At 45.5% G+C, this 25,428-nt stretch overlaps 1 protein-coding gene across 7 annotated transcripts; it reads left to right on the top strand.

Moving 5' to 3' along the window:
- LOC147257947 (mechanosensitive cation channel TMEM63B-like) lies at positions 1 to 25,428 on the top strand. 7 transcript variants are annotated; one of them, XM_086212212.1, is made up of 26 exons: positions 194 to 592; positions 1,231 to 1,396; positions 2,684 to 3,165; positions 8,107 to 8,325; positions 9,342 to 9,421; positions 9,606 to 9,644; positions 10,892 to 10,982; positions 11,416 to 11,453; positions 12,436 to 12,578; positions 14,317 to 14,368; positions 14,677 to 14,785; positions 15,103 to 15,173; positions 16,011 to 16,091; positions 16,659 to 16,782; positions 17,119 to 17,252; positions 17,683 to 17,820; positions 17,906 to 18,059; positions 19,372 to 19,478; positions 19,988 to 20,074; positions 20,150 to 20,215; positions 20,382 to 20,544; positions 20,711 to 20,816; positions 20,906 to 21,073; positions 21,465 to 21,580; positions 21,657 to 21,740; positions 22,156 to 25,428. In XM_086212212.1, exons 4-26 carry the CDS (start codon positions 8,134 to 8,136, stop codon positions 22,345 to 22,347), a joined length of 2,535 nt encoding a protein of 844 aa, XP_086068338.1. In that variant the 5' UTR covers positions 194 to 592; positions 1,231 to 1,396; positions 2,684 to 3,165; positions 8,107 to 8,133; the 3' UTR covers positions 22,348 to 25,428. The 7 variants fall into 7 exon arrangements, with proteins under 7 accessions (XP_086068333.1, XP_086068338.1, XP_086068336.1 ...); XM_086212210.1 differs by lacking the exon at positions 9,606 to 9,644 and adding an exon at positions 5,354 to 5,395 and having other exon boundaries at positions 196 to 592; XM_086212207.1 differs by lacking the exons at positions 194 to 592; positions 9,606 to 9,644 and adding an exon at positions 1 to 145.

Below are 25,428 nucleotides of genomic sequence, written 5' to 3'. Positions count from 1 at the left end.
GGCAGTCAGCCGGCAGCAGACAACCAGCGCAGACAAATGAAGTTGAACTTGGAGGAATAAAAGACACTTTACAACAACTAGAAAAACACAGCCCGGTGTCGACCTGAGTCTCCCAACACCAGGATGTAACGTTACTGTATTAATGGTACTTCTCGCTGTTCTCACCCCCCCCCCACACACACACATACAAAAGGTAACAAAGTGTTTATTTTATTTCCTGCCGAGGAATTCATCAACTTGTATTGCACGTGTATCAGGTGTTATTGTACAGTTTCATTGTGTTTTATACTTACATGTAGAATAATAATAATAATGAAGGAGCAACAAGGAGAGGAGGAGACGTCTCCCCGCCAGCATCAAAATAAGACAGGTAGTCTTGTCTCGAACTGGGTCTGTGACGTCATCGCAGCCGTTGAATGTTAGTTCCGATGGCGGTGGGCTAAGAGAAGAATCTCTGATTGGCTGCTCGGCTTCAGGCGAATCAGCGGACAAGAGGGGAAACAAATGTGAGGGAAATGCAGCTTCTCGGTTCAGGTGCCGGCGAGATGCGGCGGACAGCCGGACGTCTGAAGCCCCCCCACAGCCGCATGAGGTTGGTCAACCAGATGGCGGCACCATAATCAGATTACTTCTGGCGCCCGGTTTTGAAAGTAGGCTCAACAAAGTCTGAGCCTAAGCCTGAAGAGTGAGTTAATTTATCCTCGTATGGGAAACTGTGAGCTTTTAGTTTTTAATTCGAGGTGATTAATCAACCCTGAGTTGCTTCAACGATAACAAAAAGACAAAAAAAAACCAGCATCAATGGAGCCCCGATGCCACGATTCACCATGGCAACCGCTAACAAAGAGCTCTGCTTTGTTTTACCCCTCTGTAATTAGAAATCTTCACGCGTTTACACGGTGAGTATTTACATATTTCTTAGGGAAAGGCGATTTGGCTGAAAAGAAAAGCAGCTTAGAATGAAATATATAATCACATTTACGATTTTATACAAAGTAAATTTCGGTCAGTGGCTGTTCCAGCGGGCATCTGTTTGGTGCTGGTGAAATGAAGACAGATAGAATTCTGGAGATGTACAGCAAACTGAATCTTCTGAGCATCTGAATTCTGTCCAGTCGCTCTGTGCTCATCTCCGCCACACAGACTTTATAAACCAACATTAATCTGGTCCGTTAATTTCAAATTCTGTAGTACTACTAACTGATCTACAGTCAGATTTCTACCCGCTAGGTCGAGGTACAGGGAGAGAGGGTGACCAGGTCCCAGACCAGCGCTCCCTACGCACCAATCACATGAAGCGAGGCGGAGCCCCGCTGGGCTGAAGTCACAGGCGGCAGCGGCGGGTGGATGATGAGCCGCAACCACCTGGGTGATCCCTGCAAACGAGTTTAGAGAGGTCAGGTGTGCAGTTACGGCCATTAGCAGAGTATTGATAAGCTGTGCTGCTCCGCCCTTTTCAGGCTGGTTATTAACGGTGGTAATGTGTGTGTGTGTGTCTCTCTCTCTCTCTCTCTCTCTCTCTCTCTCTCTCTCTCTCTCTCTCTCTCTCTCTCTCACACACACACACACACACACACACACATCCTGCCTCTCAACTCTCCCGCAGGTTTGCATCAGTAAGGGAGTGGATGGAACCCCATTAACTTCACCATGTGTTTATCTTCTTAATTCAAAGTTTATTGAGGAACTCTGCTTCAGTTTAACAGCTTCAATGAATTCACATTTTAAAAAGATCAGTAACAGAAAACCCCTACAAACCATGACATTCAGCAACCCAACAACCATCAAATAGGCTTTTATGTTCGCGGCCTTTATTTAGCGAAATATAAAAAAATGGTGTCTGTAGGATTCAAGACCTTTACACTGATGTGTAGAGTTCAATTCCTGCCAAGATACCACCTAAACCCTCTTGGCACCGGGGCCCTCGCAGCAGAGACTAAAGACCTGGTGCCTCAACCGGTTTTCTTGTTCTGTTTGCTCCAGATGACGTGAAATTCTGGTCTGACCCGTGTCCTGGTCAGACCTGGATAAACTCGAGGATCATTGAGGTAAACCTGCTCCGGACCGATTACCCCCGCAGAGCTTTAAGTGTGTCCCTTTCTGAGATGGGCAGAAGTTACTCCTTGTCCTCAGGTTTGCATTATCCCCCCCACCAGTGGGACACCTCTACTGTCTGCCCAGTATCAGGGTCAGGGAATCAGAGTTCTCACCGAATCTGCTTTCTGAAATGGGCCCCTGTTTCGGTTCGGTTGAGTTCATCATGTTCAAGAACTCCTGGCCCACCCTGAGTGGAACGTAAATGATGCTAAATGTTCCTCCTCCATCTCTGAGCCAGGAACCGTCTCTGGACCAAGCAGCACTGCCTCCCTGGACAGTGACGTCACAGTAACCGGGACAACATACCTGCGACACTTCTGCTGCACCCACCTGCTCACGTTGAACGGTGCCACCTGGTCCTTCACGTTTCATGTGGTTGTGGACATGATGTGTTTGTGAGCCAAGTCTGACAGTGTTCACAGGACGACCTGTCACAAGTGCAGTTGTCATTCATTCATTGATTTTTCTGCCTGAACAGGGTTCGGGAACTGTGTGGGTGTGGTGGTGGTGGTGGGGAGGGGGGATTTGAGCTTGGACACATTCCAGTGTTTGTGTTTAAACCAGTTTTGCTATTTTGTCCGGATAGGTGTGCCTCCTGGTCCCGGTCTGCCCACTCGATCCCTCACAGGTCTCTCCTGGTGGCTTCAGGAGGAGTCTCCTTCAAGCCGAGGGCTTTTATTGTGAAGGCAACGCGGCTACGGCGCCCCCTGGAGGAGGCTCCATTCATCAGCAGCTCCCATTCTCCAGCAGTAGCGGCTCCGCGCTGCCTCGATTCCCGCAGCGAAGCCTCCATTTTAGCACCGACCCCCGGCGGAGGAGCAGCGGCGTGCACCGGACCCAGCGGCCGGCGGAGGGACTCGTTTATACGGCGGAGTGTACTTGTGACGTGCCGGCGGTTGAGGTGCCCGTCGGGCCTGAATCAGCGCGTTTTTGCGGGATGGCGGCGCTGCGGCAGGACGCGGCCCCGGCGGCGCTGGACCTGTGAGGATTTAACGGCCCGTTCTTCTGCGGAGAAACTAGACGTCGAGGGCGCAAAGAGGAGGGGGACGCTCGGCTTCCAGTGCTCAGGTAACTCCGCACTGATCTCTCTAACATGGCCCCGGTGGCGGGCAGCGGGAGGTGAGCGGCGGCCAGGCCGCTACTGCAGCCTCGCCGGCGCCCTGGCCGCCGCTCACGCTCGGTGCTCCCACCGACAGCAGGAGAGCATCCATCAGCCTGTGTTAGGGGGGGTGTCGGGGGGGGGGGGGGGGTTATATAATGTGTGCGCAGAGGACAACGAGCTGTCTCTCCGTCCGTCTGTTTGCAGCTTCAACGTCATCCCTGACGGTATTCAGTCAGGGATGTTTGTGTCCGGATGCTGCTGGATGCTCGCGGCCTGCAGGTGCACCATCCGCGTCATCAGCTGATCGCATGATTCTTCATCTCTCTGAATCATCAAAAAAATCAAGTCCTGAGTTCCTCTGTCAGTATTTTTTAAACATAATCGGAAAATAACCAGCAAATCAACGAGAGTCATGATGCTTGTGACGTCATCAGTTGTGACGTGCGCCAGGCAGATTTGGGTCAAATTCAACTCATCAATGATTAAGAATGGAGAAGTGAAGTTTCTCTGCAGTGGGCAACAAACGTCTCCAGTGATTCAATTTCTGTTTCCCAAAATCAGGTTCTGGATCTTCGAGGTGGGGAGCAGGACAAATCCATATGCTGGTCCCTCTTTTGAATTAATCTTTATTAAAAACATGTTTCTTCTGCAGACCAACACAGGAACCTCAGACGTTCCCCTCATAGGTTTCATGAGTCTGGTTGAGTCTCCTGGCTCTCATACTATTTAGCAACTAAGTAAACTAGCAGGTGGAAGTGTTTTTTAATGGGATCATTTTAACCTGAGTGTGCTGGCGCTGATCCATCTGCTCTCACGGTGAGTCACTGTGGAAGAGGGTGACCAGATTTCTGAGGTGGAAACTGCCATTTTCACTCTGGCAGTCAAAATCACTGAAATATGACCATTTTGACTTACAAAATGGGGACAATTATGGTTTCATGTATTGTGACATATTTATTTTATTACTAAACTCTGTCTAAGATGTTGTTCTCTTTACATTTTTGTTTTGTGTTGTGTTGTGGAAAAATCAAAACAAAAAACCCTGTCTCAAATTTCAGAGACTGCGCTCGCGTCCTCCTTCCGTCAACATCAGCGTGACACGCTACCGTAATAAACTTTGTTCTAGTACGTGTGCATCAGCACTCACAGCTGCAGCTTCTGGGATTGTTGTTGCTCTTAGACTACAATAATGGTCATTACAATGGTTTCACTGATGTTGACAGGAGCATAATTGGTCTTTTTTTTGTTTTGTTTTTTTAATTCACCATGAACACTGGGGGGCAGCTGTTGCCAGGGCAACTCAAAGGGGTGACTGTCCCCAGAAACCGGGGATTCTGTACTCGGTCATCCTTCTGTAGCGTGACATTTGGATGATGCATGGTGTGTTGCATCATGTTGTGGGGGTCCAAATGACCCATGAAGGAACCTTAGCCATCTAATTTTCTCAGTTGTGAACAAATGGAATATTAATTGACCCTCTGTTAATGCTAAGAAAGTTAGCATTTAGTGTCTTAGAGTAGCGACGGACCTCTCAGCTTTCTGGCCTCTCTACTGTTTTGAAGGGAAATGTGAAGCGCTAGCTTGTTCAGATCAGCCTCAGACTGTATTCTTAAACTGTGTCCTTCATCTCTTGGTTTGTCGCAACCAGCATCACAAACTCATTGGACTGTGTGTATTTTGGGTAAGAGGAGAGTAAGCTCACTCCTTTCAGCTAGTGGGGAGGTAGCACATATGGTTAACACAGCTGTGGTTTGTGTTGTTTAACACTGAGCAGATGACAAGTTGACATGTACTAGCCTCTAAACTCACCTGGACCATCAACAATCAGATTGAGGTTTCATCAATGCAGAGAGAAAATGATTCAGATATGAAGAAGTCAGTATTTCTTGAGCTGATGTATTCATGTCAGACTTTATGTGCATCACGTTGGATCGCTGCATTCAGAATCTGCATTTAAGGATAATAGCTTGAAACATTACATAGCTACTGGGTATCTGTAATCTTAAGTATTTATTTTTGTACGTTGTCTACTGTTAGTGCCGTGGAAGCACATGTCCGCACGTCACGTGGCACAAATTATCCTGAAAGAACATTGTCTGGTGCATCCCATCAAGCAGTTTATTGACCCTGAATCTTTGGTTTTTTAATCTTTAGAATCATTGTGAAGTAAAACAAGTGGAAAAAAACCTTATTCGGGTGAGTGCCGATTTCTTTTAATGGAAAAGATGTGCAAGCACCCATCAAGCTAAGTACCATTCATGTTTTAATGTGGAGGTATGTAACTTCATGAAGTGTTAAAACCTTTTTAACCATCCGAGAACTATTGCTGACGGTTGTTTGCTGCGGTGTTCCATTTTCAAATGTCTTCATTACATCAGGGAGTGAAAACTTCAAGTGTCTCCTGCAGAGTCAGACAGAGAAACAGCGAACTTTGTCCTTGTCCTAAAGCAGCTGCTGCAAAATTCACATCATCTGACAAACACTCACTGTTATCTCACCTCTGCAGACGTCCAGAAGCCTCAAACAAACAACATGAGTATTACAGCATGAGCAGACCCAGAGGTTATGACATCGTCATAAAGTTCAATACTAAATTACTTCACATTCCTATATTATTGCTATGAAGCTAAAAATAGGAATTATTACCTTAACATCATAAATGAACTAAATAGCCACAGCTAGCATTAGCCAGACTGAGAACCTGTGGCTAGCATGACTTGCAAATTTGCAGGGAGCTAACAGCCCTTGAACAACAAATATGGCGCAAATTTTCATTGAACATCAAACCTGTCCAGTCCCTAAACTGCTCGCAGTTCCTTGGAGACGCACACAGCTCACGTCAGGTCTGCAGTCCTCATTCACTCTCACTCACTTCTGCTCATCCACCATCAAGAGCACCATCTCATGTGCTCACACAGCACCTGCACACCACCACCACAAGGGGACATTTGCTCAGCTCGGTCAACTAACAATTACTTAAGTTGTGACAACATGTAGCCAGAAAAACGGCATGTTCGCCTGCGCTGATGTCAGTCAGTAACGTGAGAAGTCTGTGAATATTTGTGTGTGTGAACGACTTCCACTGGCATGTTATTACTCTTCCACCTGTGAATACCTGCTGACTGTTCGCAGTAATTGCTAACACGGTAGGCTGATACAACACACACTGTTGAAAAGTAAGCATTCTGCTAGAAGCTAGAACGATAACCCAAGAGGCTCCACTCAACTTTTGTGGAGAGCTGTGGGCCGGCCACAGTGTTGAAACCACCTGGAGACATTTGGCTGTGATGAAGTGTGGTTTGGGAAACAGGATAGAGTTCACTCCATTAGCCAGCCTCTCAGGATACTTCATATTGGAGCAGCATTTATCCCATGCGCATCTTTGTACCTTTTTGGCTTGACGCCTGAGGTGGCAAGCCTTATGATTGCTGCGGTTGCTGGCTGGCTGGCTGACTGAATGTGTCTGCGCCTCGTCTAGAGTCCTCCTCTACATACGATGGAGACACTCATTCTCTTGTAGAATATTCTTTTTCTGATGAGTTTACATCTGCTGAACTTGACACTCTGCACTCCTCTGCTTTTTTTTTGGGGGGGGGGGGGTGCTGTTTAAGACTTGCCAGTGTTGAAGACAAAAAGGTGGGGGATCCGTCTCCCCGTAGGCTCTGCCAATTTCGACGCCCACACCACTCTGATCGCACTCACCTTAGCCTAAGTTTGTTTAACATGGGTATTGTAATTCATTAAATCAAGATGAGCTGATATCCTGGTAGCCAGTGGTGTGTTCTCATCTTTCAGCCTCCTACAGTGTCCGGGGTACACATCTTTATTTAGAGGCTGTTTACTCTTGGAGAAACATTCTTGGAACCCAACTTTAACACAAAAATCAAACCTCTGAAAATATGAGTGACAAGTTTTGTTCTTAGAGCTGCATTTATAACATCTCTAGCTGAGCCATTTTATGAGTTCTTCTGCTTCAGTACTCTTCAGACAAATATTACTACCACAGAAACACATGAAGATATAATATCCAGGACTGTGGACCCAACTGCACTCTGATCTGAGCTACAATTTCACCAAATTAGGCTCTCAGTCCAGGTGTCAAGCCATCAACTAGGTTTCACCCTGGTACCAGTTGCAGCTCAGGAGTACCAATGCTTGTCTATGGCACTCTGAACTCAGGATGTCCAAGTGTATTGTGGAGCAGCTACAAACTGTGATTGGCTCATATACGTTCATGGGCGGGTCCCTACAGTAAGTCAGTTATGTGATATGAATAATAGCTTGTCAATAAATGTTGTCTAATGTTGTTTGCCAGCTATATCCAAGGTTATTATTGGCTTATGTTAGCTGCAGCTGCTTGCATTGCTGACTAAAAAAACTGCTGATGCATTATTAGGTTAATTATTCATTCATGGCATTACCTCTGTAAACCAAGGCACCATTTGGTGGTTCAAAATTAAAGCATTCTGTCAGATTAGTTTGTATCTTTATGGTCAGGAGATACTGCAATACTGCCATTAACAGCCCTTAAATGGTCAACAGACAGTAACTGAACTACTCTTAATTACAGTGACACACACACACACACACATCCTTAAGTACATTGGCAAATTGGTTTAAGCTCTATCAAATTGACTTGACTTACTGAAAGATAGTATTTTATCAAGACGTGGTGCTCAATCAGAGGCGGGACCTTGTGACGTCACAGACATCAGCAGGCAGAGCGCCGTCACTGTCGCTCTGTGACAAACAGCCGCTGAGGTGTGAAAAGTGGGTCAGCAGCTGCAGCTGAGGGTTCCTGTGGCAATGGGATGAGAGGGTCACAAAGGGGAGAGAAATCTCCTCAAGCATGCTGGGAAGTGGAGTCTGCTGGCTTAGTAGATGATGGTTTGTGTTTTCCCCCCTAGGGTCTCCAAGAGGATGTGGCACTGAGTATGCTGACAGTGCTAATTGTTACCATGGCAACATTAGCCGGCAGCCAGGCGTGTGGCGGCCAGGGCAAATGCTCCGCCAACAACGAATCCAGAGACTATTGTTACTCTGCGCGCATCCGCAGCACAGTGCTGCAGGGACTGCCATTCGGCGGCGTGCCAACTGTGCTCGCCCTCGACTTCATGTGCTTCCTGGTGAGTCGCCACTGTACAAACACATGATGCCACACTGAGCTGCTCCACCAACAGTAAATGACACGTGTTCCTGCGTCAAGGCATATCTCAGTCCAGGAGCTAACCAGTGTTTGTCAATGTGGAGTCTGGGACCCCTCAGGGGCCTCGGAGGGTCTTCCCGGGGATCCTCAACAGATGAGGAATAATTCCACTGTTATTTAAATGTAAACTCAATATATCTGATTCATCATGTCATAAATATATTTTTTTTTAGTTCCTAAATTGCAGACATTTTTTGACTAATTTCTTGCTTATTGACTCGCAGCAGTTTGAAAGAAATCAAGAGAATTCGTTGAGAAGTTTCAAAATGATTAACTTGTTTAAGACGTTGTAGCAGGAACCAGGCAATTAAAAAAACATCTGTTTACTGAACTATTTTTTAAATTACGAAGGTATAGGAACTTTGTGGTGAAACACATTGAACTAATATTAATTCAAATCACATTAAAAAACACAACATAACATCTGGATATGTAGAGAATATGAATATTTTACTGTTTAAAAAGCCACATCTGGGCTGAGATCTTGCATTTATGATAACACAATTCTGTTTTTGTTGATGTTTACAAAATAAAAACCTTTTTTAGTATTTACCGAGATAGAATTTTGTTAGATTGCTTTTTTAAATTTAAGCAAACATTAAACTCATAAAAGCAGGATGTTTAAAGAGTCCAAATTCATGTTACACTGCTGCCGTGGCGAGCTCGTTGTGTTCGTGTTGTTAGTGCGTCTTTCAATAGAGAATTGATCGGACTTGAATTGACCAAAACCTCACGTTTGCACGAGTAGTGAGGTCTTTAAATTAAAGTAGAATGGAATCACGTTTCCTGTCACTCCTCTATCGAACCACCGAGTGTCTCGTTGGTCTCGTGGCAGCCAGCATCACTGATCTCTACTGGGTCACTCTCGCGTGTTCCTACTAATATGGTGAGTGCCTGTTACTGCAACACCAGTCAAATACGTTTCTTCTTCTTCAGGTGCTGCTCTTCATCTTCTCCATTCTACGGAAGGTTGCATGGGACTATGGCCGCCTGGCGCTGGTCACTGACGCCGACAGGTAAACTTGCACATGACTTTCGTGCTGGCTGTCTCTCTTATATCAGCAGGAGATCAATCAACTATAATCCCTTGATGATTACAGTTTCTGAAAAAATGTCTGCAACATGACAGCACTTTCGACGCTGGCCACGATGACAGTGCGCCGTCTGGTTTAACACGATTTTCTTTGTTTGATCCTAAAGACTGAAGAAACGCTTCAGCGAGCTGGAGGAGCGCGAGTAGTACGTCTTTCCATGTTTGGTTTGTCCGCTGACGTCTTCGTCCGGCTGCTCTCTGATTGGCCCGCCAATTCCTCTGTTGCAGTGTGTTTATACTGGAGGGTGGGTGGTGGCGCCAACCACCAGGCCAAATCTTAGAGCGAAGCCCTCCTTGTTTTCCTGAGAATTAATGAATTTTTTCTGCCCGTTAAAGATACAGAAATGAATACATGTGCCAAAATGTGCCATTTCTGAAATAATCCTCTTTATGTTAAAAGGAATCTATCAAAGTCGTTTTACCGCAATAGATATAATATTTGATATAATTTCTAATTACTACTTTTGTTGGATGAGTGACAGTGTCTTTCAAAATATATATTTTTTTGTTTCGGAAAATGCTCAAGCACGTTTTGGGTTTTAAGTAATTTACTTTATTTACTTTTACTTTAGTATGAAGTTGCAAGAAAATGATCAGGAACAAAATCTGTTTGGAACTGTAGTTTTTCTTATTAAAATGTGATTAGCAGTTGAAATAATTAAAAAAGGTTAGAATCTAAGTGAGATTTAATTCCTCTTTCTGCAGTCCCTGAGATGCTTCCAGATGCCATGGAAACTGTGTTAATGCTAACAAAGGCTATGCTAACAAAGGCTATGCTAACTGGTGGTGTCAGCACTGGTGGTGCTCGCACTGGTGATGCTAGCAGTGGTGATGCTAACACTGATGATGCTAACACTAATGATGCTAACAGAGGCTATGCTAATAGTGGTGATGCTAACAGTGCTTCCCACCTGTCTCCACTGTGAATGATAATTCAGCCGCAGACGAGACAGAGATAATTATGAACCTGTCAAAAGGTAACAGAGAGAGAGGAGGTGTGTGTGCGTGTGCGTGTGTGTGCTCGTGTGTGTGTCTGTTTGTCCGTCTGTCTGCCTGTCTATTTTTGTGAAGAAATGTTTACATTTTGAATATTCTCACAATTGTAGACAGACTTGCAGGTTGTCAACCCAGTGGTGTGCTTGGTCGGTAGCCAGCTAGTTAGCTAAACCCAGAGAAGAGCCAACATGGCGTTGCTAGCTGCTCTCATCTGGAAACAGCATTTCAGATGTTTTCAGATCCGAGCCGGTTTGTTTTGTCGTGATTGTGTGAATTGTCTTGTTCGTTAGCTCTTTGACCATTCCGGTTACCCAAGGAACTGAACTCACATACCGGAGTCAAAGGTCAGAGTGTCTTAATCTTAGCAGCAAGCTTACATCTGTCTCCGTCTCCTCAGCGTTGCCTCGGCAATGCATTCAGAGACACCTGACCGCTACGAACGCCTCACCTCTGTCTCCAGCTCCGTGGACTTCGATCAGCGAGACAATGTAAGAGCTCATCATCTCTTTGTCTTCCTCCTGATTTTGTGTGTGTTTGCGTCAGTGGGATCAGACCAAATGAGAGTGGATTGGAAACAACTGTATTTATGAAGCGCATTTAAAAACACTCAAGATGACAAACATGACAATGGTTGGAGTCACCAAGGCAACGACAGCCTGCAGAGAAAGTGCAGCTCAGCAGGTTTCCTGTTTTAATCCCTCAGCTGCTGCTGGTGACGATAATCCACTTCAGAGGTCAGCCCGCGAGCGCTGCAGACAAATATGCTCCACCCACTCTCACCTTACCTAAAAAAAAAAAAAAACAACTCATAACAAACCAGAAAACAAACAGCTGGGACAGGGTTTGAACAACAACAATACACACATATCACGTACAGTATATCACTGCTGTCATTTCTGACTTTGGTTTGTTGACCCACAGGGCTTTTGCTCGTGGTTGACCGCCATCTTCAGGATAAAGTGAGTCTTTATGAATATTTGATGATTTTATTTATTTTTTTATTCAGAAGAACAAAAAATGTTTATTTTTGGAAACAACTTGAGAGGAACAGGTAAAGGGGAGATGTATCACGTGGTGGCTGAAGAATTGATTTTGTGTTATTTTGCTCGTTTTAGATGTTGCCATTTTGGCCAGGTCTCGCTCGGAAAAGAGATCACCTGATCTCAAGTGACTACCTGGTAAAATAAAGGTTAAAAAAAAAGAAGAAGCTCAGAGAAAATAAAAAGTAGTGCATTCAATGAAAAATAAAGTAACAGTAAAGTAAAATGTAAGCGTGGTATTGAGTAATCTTACAAGATAAAAAGCATCATTGCAACTAGAAATAACAGTCTCATCAAAATTAGTGTAGTTTGTTAGTAAGTAAATAGAAAAGTCACGAAAACGAATGTAGCTAAAATAATTGTAACCCTTATTTAAGTGAATTAGCACAAGCGAGGTCATCATCATAAGGTCAGCATTAACAAGGTGATGTTTATATTAAAAACTAAAGCAAGCCTTGAAAAATGAATGACACAAAGTAAAATTTGCATTTGTATCTAATGTAAGAGTTGATAAAAGAAAAGTTAAATAAGACAGCATGGTTAGCATCAGGATAAATACCGTAGCTTCAAATAAGTATTAGTATTGCAAGATAACATCAAAAATATATTAGCATTGTAATAATTGTGTCTCATAAAATAGATTAGCACAATGTCAGACTAGTATTTACCAGTTACTCAGGCACGAGTGATTTAAGATCAGCAAAACCAAATTACATTCAACAGTAAGGCAAGCGATGAAGAAGTAATGTCTTATGTCCTGACACCTAAGGTGGCAAGAGGAGCATGACAGGAAGTATCATTAGTATAATAACAAAAATGCTGACAGATTGAACCTGTGAGGTGACGTGCCACTGGTGTGTCACATTATGCGCGGCTTTGTTGACTGGTTTTCTGGCCACAGGGACGAGGAGATCCGCGAGAAGTGTGGAGAGGATGCTGTGCACTACTTGTCCTTCCAGCGTCACATCATTGGCCTGCTGGTCGTGGTGGGTGTCCTCTCCGTCGGCATCGTTCTGCCAGTCAACTTCTCTGGAGACCTGCTGGGTAAGAACAAGAGCAGCTAACACAAGCAGCAGCTGATTGGTTGGTTAAACTGAAATGAAGAGAAACCTTGTAGGCTTACTTATACACCCATGACAATGTATAGTACACTGTTTGTACTGTATAATGTAAACTCTTAGTTACATATCTAGATACAATATGAAGGGTCATTACATATCATAATTCCAGGTTCTAAACACAATATAAGCAGTGAGTTAGGTATCATAACTTCAGGTGTTCTAAACAATAGAAATGGTTGGTTACATATTTGAACTCCAGGTATTGTGTATTGTGCTATCGCTCTATCTGAAATCCACAGGTCTCCAAAAATGATCAATTTCAGATTTTCAATGACAATAATGGAACAAATCCCATGTAAACAAGGCGTATTAGGAAGACTGTTGCCTGTCAGCTGCTTAGGGTTCCAAAGCGAGCTGCACTGGTCTGTTGCTAGCTGGGGTAGTTGCTAGTTGTTAAACAGTTGACATCATATTTAGAAATGAGAAGTAAAAACTGCTTCCTCTGTTTTTACATCATCGGCTACATTTCAGCAGCTTTTCTTTTTTTCCAGTGTGTTCTGCTAGGAAACTGTTTTAGCATTTATTATAAGAAAAAAGGTGCATTAATATCAACTCTTTAAAAGTCAGAAATCAAAATCCAACCTGGGTTCCATTTCAGTGATAACAAGTTTAAACTCAAAAAGAAAGCCTGAATGTTAATAACGGAAAGATGAAAGACCTGAATCTTAATTTGCCCTTTGAAACATGGAATGTTACAGTTCCACATTCACTGTCGCCTCACAGTGTCTTCACCTTCTGTCTGGTTGATTTTAGTCAGAATTATCAGTAAAGACGCATTCCTAAACCAGGGAGCATCAGGACCCCCGTCTAAAGAAGGTAACGAATGGTGGTCTGTCAACTCCTAGACCTGTAGGTCTGTGTTTGCTGTCTGGTTTGGAGTCTGATTCAGTTGGATCAGGTAGTTTGGTTCTGTAGTGCCGAGTATGTCTGGTGCCAACATTATTCCAGCTTAAAGTCACCTCTAGTCAAATATGACTTCCTGTTTCACTGAAGTGATGTCTGTCTGCTAGCAGGACGCTACAGGTTCTTTATTTAAGCTGTCAAGAGTCTGACCACAAATGACTGTCAGCCTCCGGACTGCAGACGCAAGCTTACCTTGCGAGTCAGCTTGTTTTGCAACATCACAGCGTCATGATGTCATGCAAGAAAACCCTCTTACAAGGTGTCAAGTTGTGTGTCCTATCAAAGTCTGTTGAGGAAGTGTGGGTGTGGTTTAGTGCTGTGAACAATTGTGGCTCCTTGAGAGGTTAGCATGGGTGCTGCTCACATCAGAGCTGGAGAGAGCTTCTTCTTTGAGAGCAGCACAGAACCACATCTAGGAACGGTGGTGTTGCTGGGAAACTGGACGTGTGCACTGGTACATCACAAAGTGGTTCTTAATTATCGAACAGAGGTTTAACGCTCAGCAAGAAAGTGAATCAGTGTATTTTTCTTGTGTGACATTAATAATCCTGGGAGCATCCTGCTAGCTGGTTTAGCTTGACTTGTTTTTTGGTGTTCTAGCTCTCCGTAGGTGTCGGAGGTGTTAAGGGTGCCGGGCTAATGTTTGTGGAAGCCAACAGTGACAATCCTAATACTGGATGGCTTCTAGAACGTTATGCTCAATCAGTTTCTGGTTTGTTGATTGCCGATCATCTGACTCTCAACTGTGTTCCCTTCAGAAAACAACGCCTACAGCTTCGGACGCACCACGATAGCCAACCTGAAGTCTGGGTGAGCCCACTTTCTGATTTCAGCACAGCTCCTTAGCAAGCTAGTGCTAGCATTAGCAAATAATTTAGCTAGCGAACATTTGGTTCAGTCAGCTCCACCCTCTGGTCCAAATATGGTCAGTTGTGGTTCTAAAATATCCTAGATGGCGACAGCCAAAATGAAGGCTTCATAATATGGTGGGTGACATTATGCTAGCTCCACCCATTTTGTTCATGCAGTCGGAGTTGAACCAGGACAGCACACTGTTAGTGTTATGGCGATCAGATAAATGAAATAATAAAGGTCCTTTATTATTTTTATGTTCTCAGGACATCTCTGTTGTGGTTGCACACGACGTTTGCCTTCATGTACCTGCTGCTGACAGTCTACAGCATGAGGAGACATACGTCCAAGATGCACTACAAGGAGGATGACCTGGTAAGAAGCCATGCTAGCAGCCTGTACCTCCCATGCTAGTGTCCCTATGTTCTGATTCTGAACACCTGGAAACAATCTCATCAGCCTCTTTAGAGCTAATTAGCCTGTTAGCTAACTAATGCGATGCATGCTAGCTTTAGCATTGTATTGTTGGTCATGTTCATTTATGTCTGAAGTCGTTGTTCACGCAGGATTCTCTGTGACTTTCGTTCTCATACAACATGTCATCTGCAAGTCACTTCTGGACAAATGTCCTTTTGCACGTTAACATCCTGATGCCCGGTCATGTTTTTTAATCCCTCATCCGTGTCTTGCAGGTGAAACGCACTTTATTCATTAATGGCATCTCAAAGTATGCAGAGGAGAGTCAGATCAAGCAGCACTTTGAGTAAGTTTTTCCACTTGTCTTCTTCCTCATCTTTTTTGTCTGTTGTCTCTATGTCAAATTCATGATGACATCACTAATTTATGGAATCCCAGTCATGATATCCACCTGTGAGCTTAAAACATTATTGAGGAATTATTTTTCATTTGAGTAGTTCTGCTCAAATTTTGCTGAAACAGCTTAACAGAGCAAAGATCAGAGCACCATGGTGAGTTGACCAAAGCTTCACTCATTACTGCAGTAAAACCTTCTCGAGGGAAAAGGCATCAAAGCACCCGTCAAGGTCAAAACATGCTGAAATGCTGTATTTCTCCCTGCTTAGTGCGCTGCCTCCATTTATGTTTACAGGACCACAGCGTGGTTGTGATGCGATAATGAATTGTCCAATAAACTTACTAAAATGAAAACTGTGTCCGCCATCGTCCACCTTCACTTGGACAGCGAGTGAGTGAGTGTTTGTATTCCTACTCAGCTCCGATGGAAGTCATTACTCAAAATTAATTTATGATTTTGGCCAACCAAGGTTTTCTGTGGTTCACTATAGCCCTACAATTATGCAATATCCCAAACAATAATAACATATCATAAACTATAATCACAGTATTGTGCACAATAGTCGAACTATGACTTTTTCAGTGTTGTCATTCTCATACTGTTCTGATTCCACGTCATTGGTTGGATGCAAAAGTCCCACTAATACACAACCTCACTAAGAAATCATTGGACTGAAACGGCTGATGAGCACAGGACACCGGACACTTGTTTCGCAACATTGGAGGCGAGCGCGGAGCTCTGCCGCCATTCCATGGATCTCTTGACCTTCTGTGTTTTCTTCTCCAGGCAGGCGTACGAGAATTGCACAGTGCTGGAGGCTCGGATCTGCTACAACGTAGCCAAACTAATGTCCCTGAACGCAGAGCGGTGAGAGGCGGGGCAGTGTATGCTGGGAGACGCTGCATGCTAACTACTGCAGGAGACTTCTTGTGTTCTGACCAAATGTCAATCAGATGTTTTCAGCGGTTTACTTGCGTACAAAGTCATTGTAAAGAAAAGTGTAAATCGGCAAATTTGCATCAGATGTTGATTCGTGAAAGTTTGAATATTCGTAACGCTGTGTGGTTAAAGCCCATCAGCTTTTGGATTCAGGATAAACTTCCTGTTGTCCATCTGATAAGGACATCATTCTGAAATCACCTTTGAAAAAAGTTACTGACTTTTTGTCATGGCGACAGACTCACGTCCTGAAATTGCCATCACGATGTGGTTGTTGCAGCATCGTTTCGATCCATTTCTGGGACACGGCTGTGTTGCTGTCTGACCCAGACTCAGCGGAGTCTCTGAGACTTCCATGGGTGGCAGACAGTGAGACGGTTATTTGGTCACGTCAATGACTGAGAGATTTGCAGTTTGGTCAGAACTCAACATTAAAATCAAAAGAGTTTTTCAGTTGTCGGTTTATTGAAAATTTTATTCCTCGCCATCTGACAGGAAGAAGACGGAGCGCAGTAAGAAATTCTTCACTGACCTGATGGCGAAGGAACACGTTCCCACCATGATAAACCCCAAACCCTGTGGACACCTCTGCTGCTGCGCCATCGCTGGCTGCGAGGAGGTGACGTGTTGTTTGTCTGAATCATGTGACCCTTTGGCCATGGCAACACTGAGCCATAGCAGAGCTAGAAACTTGAACAGGATGAACAGCGTTAATGAAAGCCTGCAGGTGTGTGTCGTCAGTTGAGTAGGAAGCACCAGATTAGCAAGTCAACATTCTGATAGTTGAGGTTCGTAACGGGGGCGTGGTTAGATTAATGGGCGAAATACCACAAGACCAAAGGATTTTGCACTAGAAGAGTGCTGGAATTAGAGTGAGGATCCTGACGCTCTCCAGATGCCTGGTCTGATGTGACGTGTTGTTAGCATGTTAGCAGCGAATTGTCTCTGCCTGCAGGAGGAGGCAGTCAGCTACTACACTAAGAGGGAGGCCAAGCTGAAGGAAGAATACCGGAAGGAGAAGGAGAAGGTCCACACCAAACCACTGGGCATGGCCTTTGTCACCTTCCAGAACGAAGCTATGACCGCCATGTAAGCTCCACCCCGATAATAACCCCGCCTCCTGTGGCTCCTCCTGCTCATCTGTTCAACATTTGCATTTTCTTATGTCGTGGTAGCTGATAAAGTTGTTCTAGTTCAGACAGACTGAATGAAAACCAAAACCAGACAAACTTGACCTTCACATTCACGCAGCCTCGCGCGACTCAGCTAACAGTAAATCGTGTTAAACTCAAACATCTTCTTAAATAGTGTGATATTTTCATTTCGTTTGGAAAGTAAGCTGCTCATTTATAGTGAAATGGAAAGATCTCAGGAGGGCAGGCTTTAAATAACAATGTTTGTCTCAGAATTAATGTTTTCATTTTGCCCCTTTATTATCCTGCCCCCCTTTCACTGTCCCACCCCTCCTTGATATCTCCCCTGATGGTTGCCCCCACCCCCACCCCACCCCACCCCACAGTATTTTGAAGGACTTCAACGCCTGTCAGGTTCAGGGTTGTCGGTGTCGTCAAGAGCCACGCTCCTCTCAGTTCAGTGAGGTTCTTCACGTTCACAACTGGAGTGTCACATATGCGCCTGACCCACAGAACGTCCGCTGGTACGTGGGCTAGTCTAAAACCCTACTAACACCACATGACGGAACCCTTTCAGAACTGCTGATGTCGCCCTGGTTTTTCCCGCAGGGAGCACTTGTCACTTGGGGGGATCTCCTGGTGGATCCGCTGCTTCATCATCAATTGCATCCTCTTCATCCTGCTCTTCTTCCTCACCACACCCGCTATCATCATCTCCACCATGGACAAGTTCAACGTCACCAAGCCAGTGGAGTATCTCAATGTAAGGAAATAGAAATAGACAAGGGACATTTTATCAACACTGTGTTTGCTTTATTTTGACTTTTGGCCCTCGAAGGGAAACAGTTTTGGCAGCCCTGTTAGCCGACTCTTAGATGTAAGTCCAGTTAGCATCATCACACCAGTGAGTGCTGGTCGGTCATCAGCTTTACAAGAGAGAGAACTGAATTATCATCTTGGACTTTCTCTGAACTGACCGTTAGTAAGCTGGATAGCTCGGTCGCTAACAGAGCAGCAGGTTCACTCTCGCCGTATTCAGAGCCGCTATGAAGAACCATCCTGATGTGATCCCGTCACAAGCTGGATGTCTGAGGATATGAGTTCACACTCGGCTGTAAATGCGTCCGCCGTGACCACTTGTGATCAGATCTCACTTCCCACACTCCGTATGCAAATAAACACCCACAGTACACTTGCTTGCATTATTTTTAATCTGCTTGTTGATCTGCAGCATTTTACATTTATTGCGTCCGCCGCATGTGGGTACGTCACTGGAGTGGTGTCTGTCCATCGCTGACATTTAAGATTCTTGAGCTATTACTGCCTGGTGTATTCGTTGTTTGAGCAGAGAGAGACAGAGTGAGTGAGTTAGTTTGACTTCTACTAAGAAAGCGAGGGATGGAGCTGCTGCTTTCCTGCTTTATCAATCAGAAATTAAAGGCAGAGAAGAGAGGGATGAGGATATTTGAGTCCAGGTCAGTTCCTGATAAACTAACAGCCCTCTGGTAAGATTTCAAACGCTCAGACATTGTGACGATACCGTCCATTCTCACACTTATCCGTCCGTCTTTCCAAACAAAGGTTATCAGCTGTTGAGGCGCTCCTTCGGTGCGGCCCAGGAAGCCTTTGTGTTGTGTTGTATTCTACTAAAAGAATGTGGGCACGTGACATGGACTCCTTCTTAATGTGGTCGTTTTTCTCAGGACAAAGTGAGTCCATCTCCACACATATCCACATCTGTATCTCATGACAGATCTTAATAGCGCGTCTGGTCAGGGTTGACGTTTATTGAGGTTTAATTTCATCACTAGTTTAACAGTGTTTAGTACTGTGGAGCTTCTACCTCACCTTCTACCTCATGACGATTCTCTGGCTCCCTCCCAGAGGTCAACAGACGCTGCAGGAGACCAACAGGACAAATTTCTTCTACAAAGATGATGTTGACAAAAAATATGAGCAGAAAACAGTTTGACTTTGACTGTGATCCCTCCAACTGACTCTGTGTGTGTGTGTGTGTGTGTGTGTGTGTGTGTATGTGTTTGTGTGTGTGTGTGTGTGTGTGTTGGTTTTGCCAGAATCCCATTGTCACTCAGTTCTTCCCCACTCTGCTGCTGTGGGCGTTCTCTGCTCTGCTGCCCACCATCGTCTACTACTCCGCCTTTTTCGAGGCTCACTGGACCAGGTAACTCTGCTGCCCCCTGCTGCTGCTCAGTGGCAGTACGCCTGCTACAACACAAGACCGAAAGAGCTGGAAACATCTTAGATATTTTAGTATCCATATGAACTGCATGGTGTTCCTTGTAATTGTTCAGTAAATTCACATTTTTGGTTTTCGTACAGTTTTTGAATATATTTCTCAAAATGTGTAACAACGGATTACATCAACATTAAGTGTAAAAAGGACAGTTAAATTGACCTTTGACTCTAAAATCACGTGTTTTGACTAAAATACTTTGATCAAATGTTGTTTGCGAACATTCATGTCACAACTGAAACTGAATCTGTGACATTTTGAGATCGTTAGACTTAAGATGCCAGTTAGCTCACACACACTTAAGTAATTAGCTTACAGTTAGCCACGTAGCCCACGATTAGCTCGCACAGTTCTCAACAGTCACAAAAAAACTCATTAGGTCTCATCAGTAAATCAGTCCCAGTTTGTGAGGTTCTGTGGACCTGGTCTGCCTGCAGGTCTGGGGAGAACAGGACAACAATGCACAAATGCTACACCTTCCTGATCTTCATGGTTCTGCTGCTGCCTTCACTCGGACTCAGCAGGTAACGCCTGTCCTATCTCCGCCCACTGACCTCTGACTTGACGACCTCACTGAAATACCCGTCTCTCTGTTTCAGTCTGGACGTTTTCTTCCGCTGGCTCTTTGATAAGAAGTTCCTGGCTGATGGCACCGTCAGATTTGAGTGAGTCCATCTTTTATCTTCTGGATGGCATCCAACTGTGAAACAAGTAAAAATATGAAACATGTCCCCTTTCCGTGTTGCTATTTCAACTGACGTGATGACCCTTAAAACTTTAAAAACACTTGAAAATAGATCTGCTCTAACGGCAGTTTTCCGTCTCCCTCAGGTGCGTCTTCCTGCCAGACAACGGAGCGTTCTTTGTCAATTATGTCATCGCCTCTGCGTTCATCGGGAATGCCATGGACCTGCTGCGGATCCCTGGTCTGCTCATGTACATGATCCGACTGTGTCTGGCTCGCTCTGCCGCTGACCGCCGCAACGTCAAGAGGGTGAGGATGGACTGAGGCGTGTTGCTAGTCGACTCAGGGCGGCTTGGAGCTGGTCAGGACTCGTCCAGTACAGTCACTGGTCCAGTCTAGCGTGTGATGACGTTGTGGCCTCAGGGCAGTGCAACATCAGGAAGTTGCTCTTTGACATGTCGTGTTTTCTTTTCAGCATCAAGCATACGAGTTCCAGTTTGGCGCGGCGTACGCCTGGATCATGAACGTTTTCACGGTGGTGATGGCTTATAGCATCACCTGCCCCATCATCGTCCCGTTCGGTCAGTCTCACCTCGTACAATCGAGTCAGCGATGGTCTGGTCGCTCAGGTGTGTTGAGTTATTGGGATGACTTCCTGTCTCACCTGCAGGTCTGATGTACATGCTGCTGAAACACCTGGTGGACCGATACAACATGTACTACGCCTACCTGCCATCCAAACTGGACAAGAAGATCCACTCCAGCGCTGTCACCCAGGTTGTGGCTGCACCCATTCTCTGCCTCTTCTGGCTGCTCTTCTTTTCCACTGTACGCACAGGTAAGCTCCGCCCCCTGTTGAATCAACACCAAGGATTTTTTTTTTTAAAGATTTGTGCTAAATTAGCTAATAAAGCAATTCTGCCCAGGTCACGGGTTCCCAGGTCTGAGTTGCCGGGGGTGAACTGACGGCTTCACTATTATTTTGCGTGTTGGTTGTGTTTCATAGACAGTCTGTCGGCCTGTCCCACCTCTGGATCAGCTGATCGAAAGTGTTAGCTCCATGCTAAGTAAAGGACATTTCCTGTGAGAGGCCTGACTAAGATCACACGGTCCACTAGTTAATCAGTTATAGCTGGTATTGGATTCTCACACGGATAAACAGGGTTGCTACTTACACTTCCAGGTACAGCGGAGTAATATTGACTTGCTAACCTCTACTACCCTGCTAGGTTTTCAGACACCGACCTCCATGTTCACTCTGGTGGTGCTGATCGTCACCATCGTTGTCTGTCTGTCTCATGTCTGCTTTGGACACTTTAAGTACCTCAGCGCTCACAACTACAAGGTACAGGAACATTTATGTTTTATTCTGAGGAGCACTTTTGAATATCATGATGTTGCTAACTCAACACGTGTTTCAGATCGACACCAAGGAGACGGATGTGGATTCCGTTGAGAACGGACGTCCATCTCGTCCCTCGTCCTCTCCCACCACCAAATCTCAGGTGAGGGGATGGCTTCCACTCAAGCCGAGCAGGTTTCCTGATTGCAACTAGCTTCTTTGGATCATTAGCTCAGAAAAAAGCTAACTGTAGCTTGCAGCCGGTCAAGACGTTATGAACTCCTCATTAGTTTGTGTCAGCACACGTGCTGCCGCATTTTGTGTCAGATGGAGTCTTCAGAGACTTGTGATCTGACAGTAGGGAATCACAGCAATCCAGTGTGGAAGTAACGCCTGCATCCTCTCAAGACTGGAAGTTCCTGATTTTGCTCCACGTCAAAGGATAATTATTGTGTTCATTCAGTCAGAAACAAGCACAGAGGATCGGTACCAACTCTTGTTCTGATGCCAGTGAGATCAGGTGTGGTGTCATCAGTGTGTCAGCTCCTGGCTAATCTGGTTGTACTGTTGTTGTCCAGCAGCAGCAGCAGCAGATGTACATCGCTCAGGTGCTCCAGGACCCAAACTCAGACGAGCCGGGCGGTGGCAGCGGCGAGGAGGACAGGGGGTCCTCCCAGGACGAGGAGATGCTGAACGGTGGGAACAGCATCAACGAGGCGGATTTCCAGTCAGGGGAGGACAGTCTGATCGCCAACGAGGTCCACCAGTAGCTGGAGGTGGAGCTAGAGGGAGAGGGTGGGGCCAGACGAGAGTTCATATGCACACAAAAAAACGAACTGAAGTATCACTACACACAAATTCACACGCACTGACACGGTTGGCTCCTCCCCCTCCCAGCATGAAGACTTGACCCTGAACTTTGAAAGCGGCGCCGGGTCGCCAACATCCAGTCCTGCACATCTGTGGAAACTTCATGGACATCAGACTGTCTCCACATGAAGTCAATGTACATAACCACGAAGCCAAAAGTTTTTTTGTTTTTGGTTTTTTTTTTTCTCATGGTGGGGGCGGGGATTTAAAATTCGTGCCTGGGCTGGATTTCCTTCATTCGCACTCTTGTCTTGACTGCTGATCCCTCTGAGGGCTGCTGGCACTCGACCTGTCAACGGGTCCAAGCTGACGCTTGCGTTTTCCTCAGCCTGCTGGACATTGGCGCCCACGCCATCACCTGCCCTCCAGGATCAGTGTGCTAAGCAACACAAACTCTAACCGCCAGCTCTCGTAGTAGTAGAAGCCTCGCTTACGCAGACGCACCGCAGTCTTTCCCTGTTCGCTTTTTTTTCGTGGAATCCGTGAGTCTTGGATTATTTTCAACACATCAACTGGAAGTTCTCTGCATGTTGATAAAAGTGCTGTCTGGATTTATGCCTCCACCTCCCGATGATGTAATTCATGGCTCAACTGTAGTGGGCAGATTTCCATCCTCCCACCTGCCAGATGAGCGCTTTTGTCACTTTGGGTATACTTTTACTAGACCGCTCGTCCAAAACTCGACTTGAGGACGCTCAGTCTTGTTGTTTCACCAGAACTACCTTAAATCATGATGCTGGCAAAGGGAACTGGATGTTTGTGTCTGTGGACATTAAGAGAACCGATGGCGCTCAGAGTGGGGGCACCGCAGGTGTTTGAGGTTGGTAGACGCCGAAGAGCAGCGCTTTTCGTCCAGACCGTCTACCCTCATTGCCCGAAGCCGTCAAGACTCTCAGAGGAACTCATTTTCTGTGTGTGTGTGTGTGAGTGTGAGTGTGTGTGTGTGTGTGTGTGTGCGCGTGTTGATGTGTTGCTGTCTGTGTCTGGTAGCATACTGCACACCAACCTGCATCGTGACGGCTTCCAAAACATCCCCAGGCAACCAAAAACGCTACAGAAGTTGGCTAGCAGGTTCCAGGCTAACAGGTTCCAGAGCTTCTCAGCCTGATCGCTTTTTCTACAGTTTAGTGAAATGTGTTTTCTGTTACTTGAGGATAAATCCGTCTGAGCTTGGAATGACTTCAATTTGACTTCAGCCTCTGAGGGATCCCAGTCCAGCATGTGTTCAGCTAAGTTTAGCTCAAAGACTGCCAGCAGGGGGAAACTGCTAGCTTGTCTCCATCAAAACAAATTCAATCTGCCCTTTCAGTTTGGCTTATTTGTAAAATGAATCCGGTTGCCTAGCAGCCTAGCTATTAATCCGCCCTGGGATATTTGGTGGATTTTGGCTTTTCTGGTTTACAAACAAGAAGTCTGTCCGAATGACGTGTATCTTATTGTCAGCTAGTAAGGCCTCACAAAGTGAACTAAAGTTCACATTTAAGTTTGAGAGGAAGACCTGAAACTTAGCTTCCTTGTTCAGTTAGCGCTGACGTAGCCTCTAGTTTGGGACCACTGGGCCGCTTCATAGTTCTCAAATTACTGATTCTTGACTGTAATAGCAGCTAGCTTGTGAGCTAACTAGATGGCTAGCTTGATAACTACCACTCATTTTTAACAGCACATTGATGAGTTGCAGGCTTACTTCTTGAGGCTAAGTTAATGACGGAAGCGTTGGTCAATTTCGTATTGACTTCTGCATCAAAGCTGAGTGAGTCCAGTAAATGTGGGGTCACATTTAGTTAGCAACAACAAAGCACGACAAATTTGCCAGGACTCTGCATCCGCTAATTGTTAGCATTGCAGTAAATGAGAGAAGATGAGAAAAAAAGTAGAAAGAAGCTACGCTCGGAGTTGACACCCGAATGACTTTATGCTAAGCTAGGCTAACCAAGGGGGCTACCAGTTCAACATCTGTAAAATATCTGAGGTCTCTCCAAAGTCAGATGAAGGTCAGACCGATGAGGCAAGACACTTCCAGAAACTATTCAACACACCGATCTCCATCTTGAACTTAAAGGGCCACGTGCTGTTTTTTTCATTGCGTTTGTTTCACACTCCTGCTCATCGTTCTCTTCACGCCAGGAGGTCATTTGGTTTTAGTTTCTGTGGAAAGTTGGAAGTGTTCCCAAATGCGGTTATTATTGGGCCCCTGCCATCCAATCAGAAGCTTTTTCTGAGGAGGAGTACACAAATGCTTTTAACTACACGCTCAAATGTGCGCCAAGTGTGGATCAAGGAGGAATCATGATTTGTCAGGACCGTCGCCCCGATGCTAAGCTGAGAATGCACTTCTGGTCAGATCATGTAAAGGAAGTTTCACGTGGTGCCACAAGAATTTCTCGCCTGTGACATAGTTCCTTTTTAGTGCTGAGTGACTGCACGCTGCTGCTCCAGCAGCGTCCTGGGGTCTTAAGAATCAATGGCGTGTGGTAGAAAAGAGGACGGCGCTGCTCCAGGATAGAGCGACCAGCTCACCAGGGAGATGTGAGGTCATTTCAGAGGTCATCTGCCCCCTGCTAGACAAACTCAACAATCCCCAGGGTTTCAAGAACCCGCCATCACCTTGTCCACATGTATGTAGTCAAAAGCCATCGTGATTTGAGGGTGTGGGTGGGGGCGGGGGGGGGGGGGACTGGTCGGCAGGCAGAAGGGAAGCAATAGAAGACGTTCAAACAAACTGTTACGATGCAGCAATGTGACGATGAAGTAGTCTCAGGTGTTTGTTTTCTATAATGATGTTTACATCCGTTTGTGGTGTTGTTTGTGTGTGTGTGCGCGTGTGCGTGCGTGCGTGCGTGTGTGTGTGTGTGTGTGTTTGGGCGTGGGCACAGAGCTGGACTATGAAAGCTGTAGCCCCCAGGACTGGTATCTGGAGGTCCCTGGTTGTGGGAATTGGCTACACGCTGGAGAACCTGCAATGTTTGTGTCCAGATATTGTT

This window comes from Aulostomus chinensis, chromosome 8 (genome assembly GCF_037954235.1).
Source record: "Aulostomus chinensis isolate RoL2024-O1b breed Wild chromosome 8, RoL_Achi_v1.0, whole genome shotgun sequence".
Taxonomy (NCBI): Eukaryota; Metazoa; Chordata; class Actinopteri; order Syngnathiformes; family Aulostomidae; genus Aulostomus; species Aulostomus chinensis.
The sequence above is the reverse complement of the archived record's forward strand: the minus strand, read 5'-3'. Positions and strand labels throughout refer to the sequence as shown.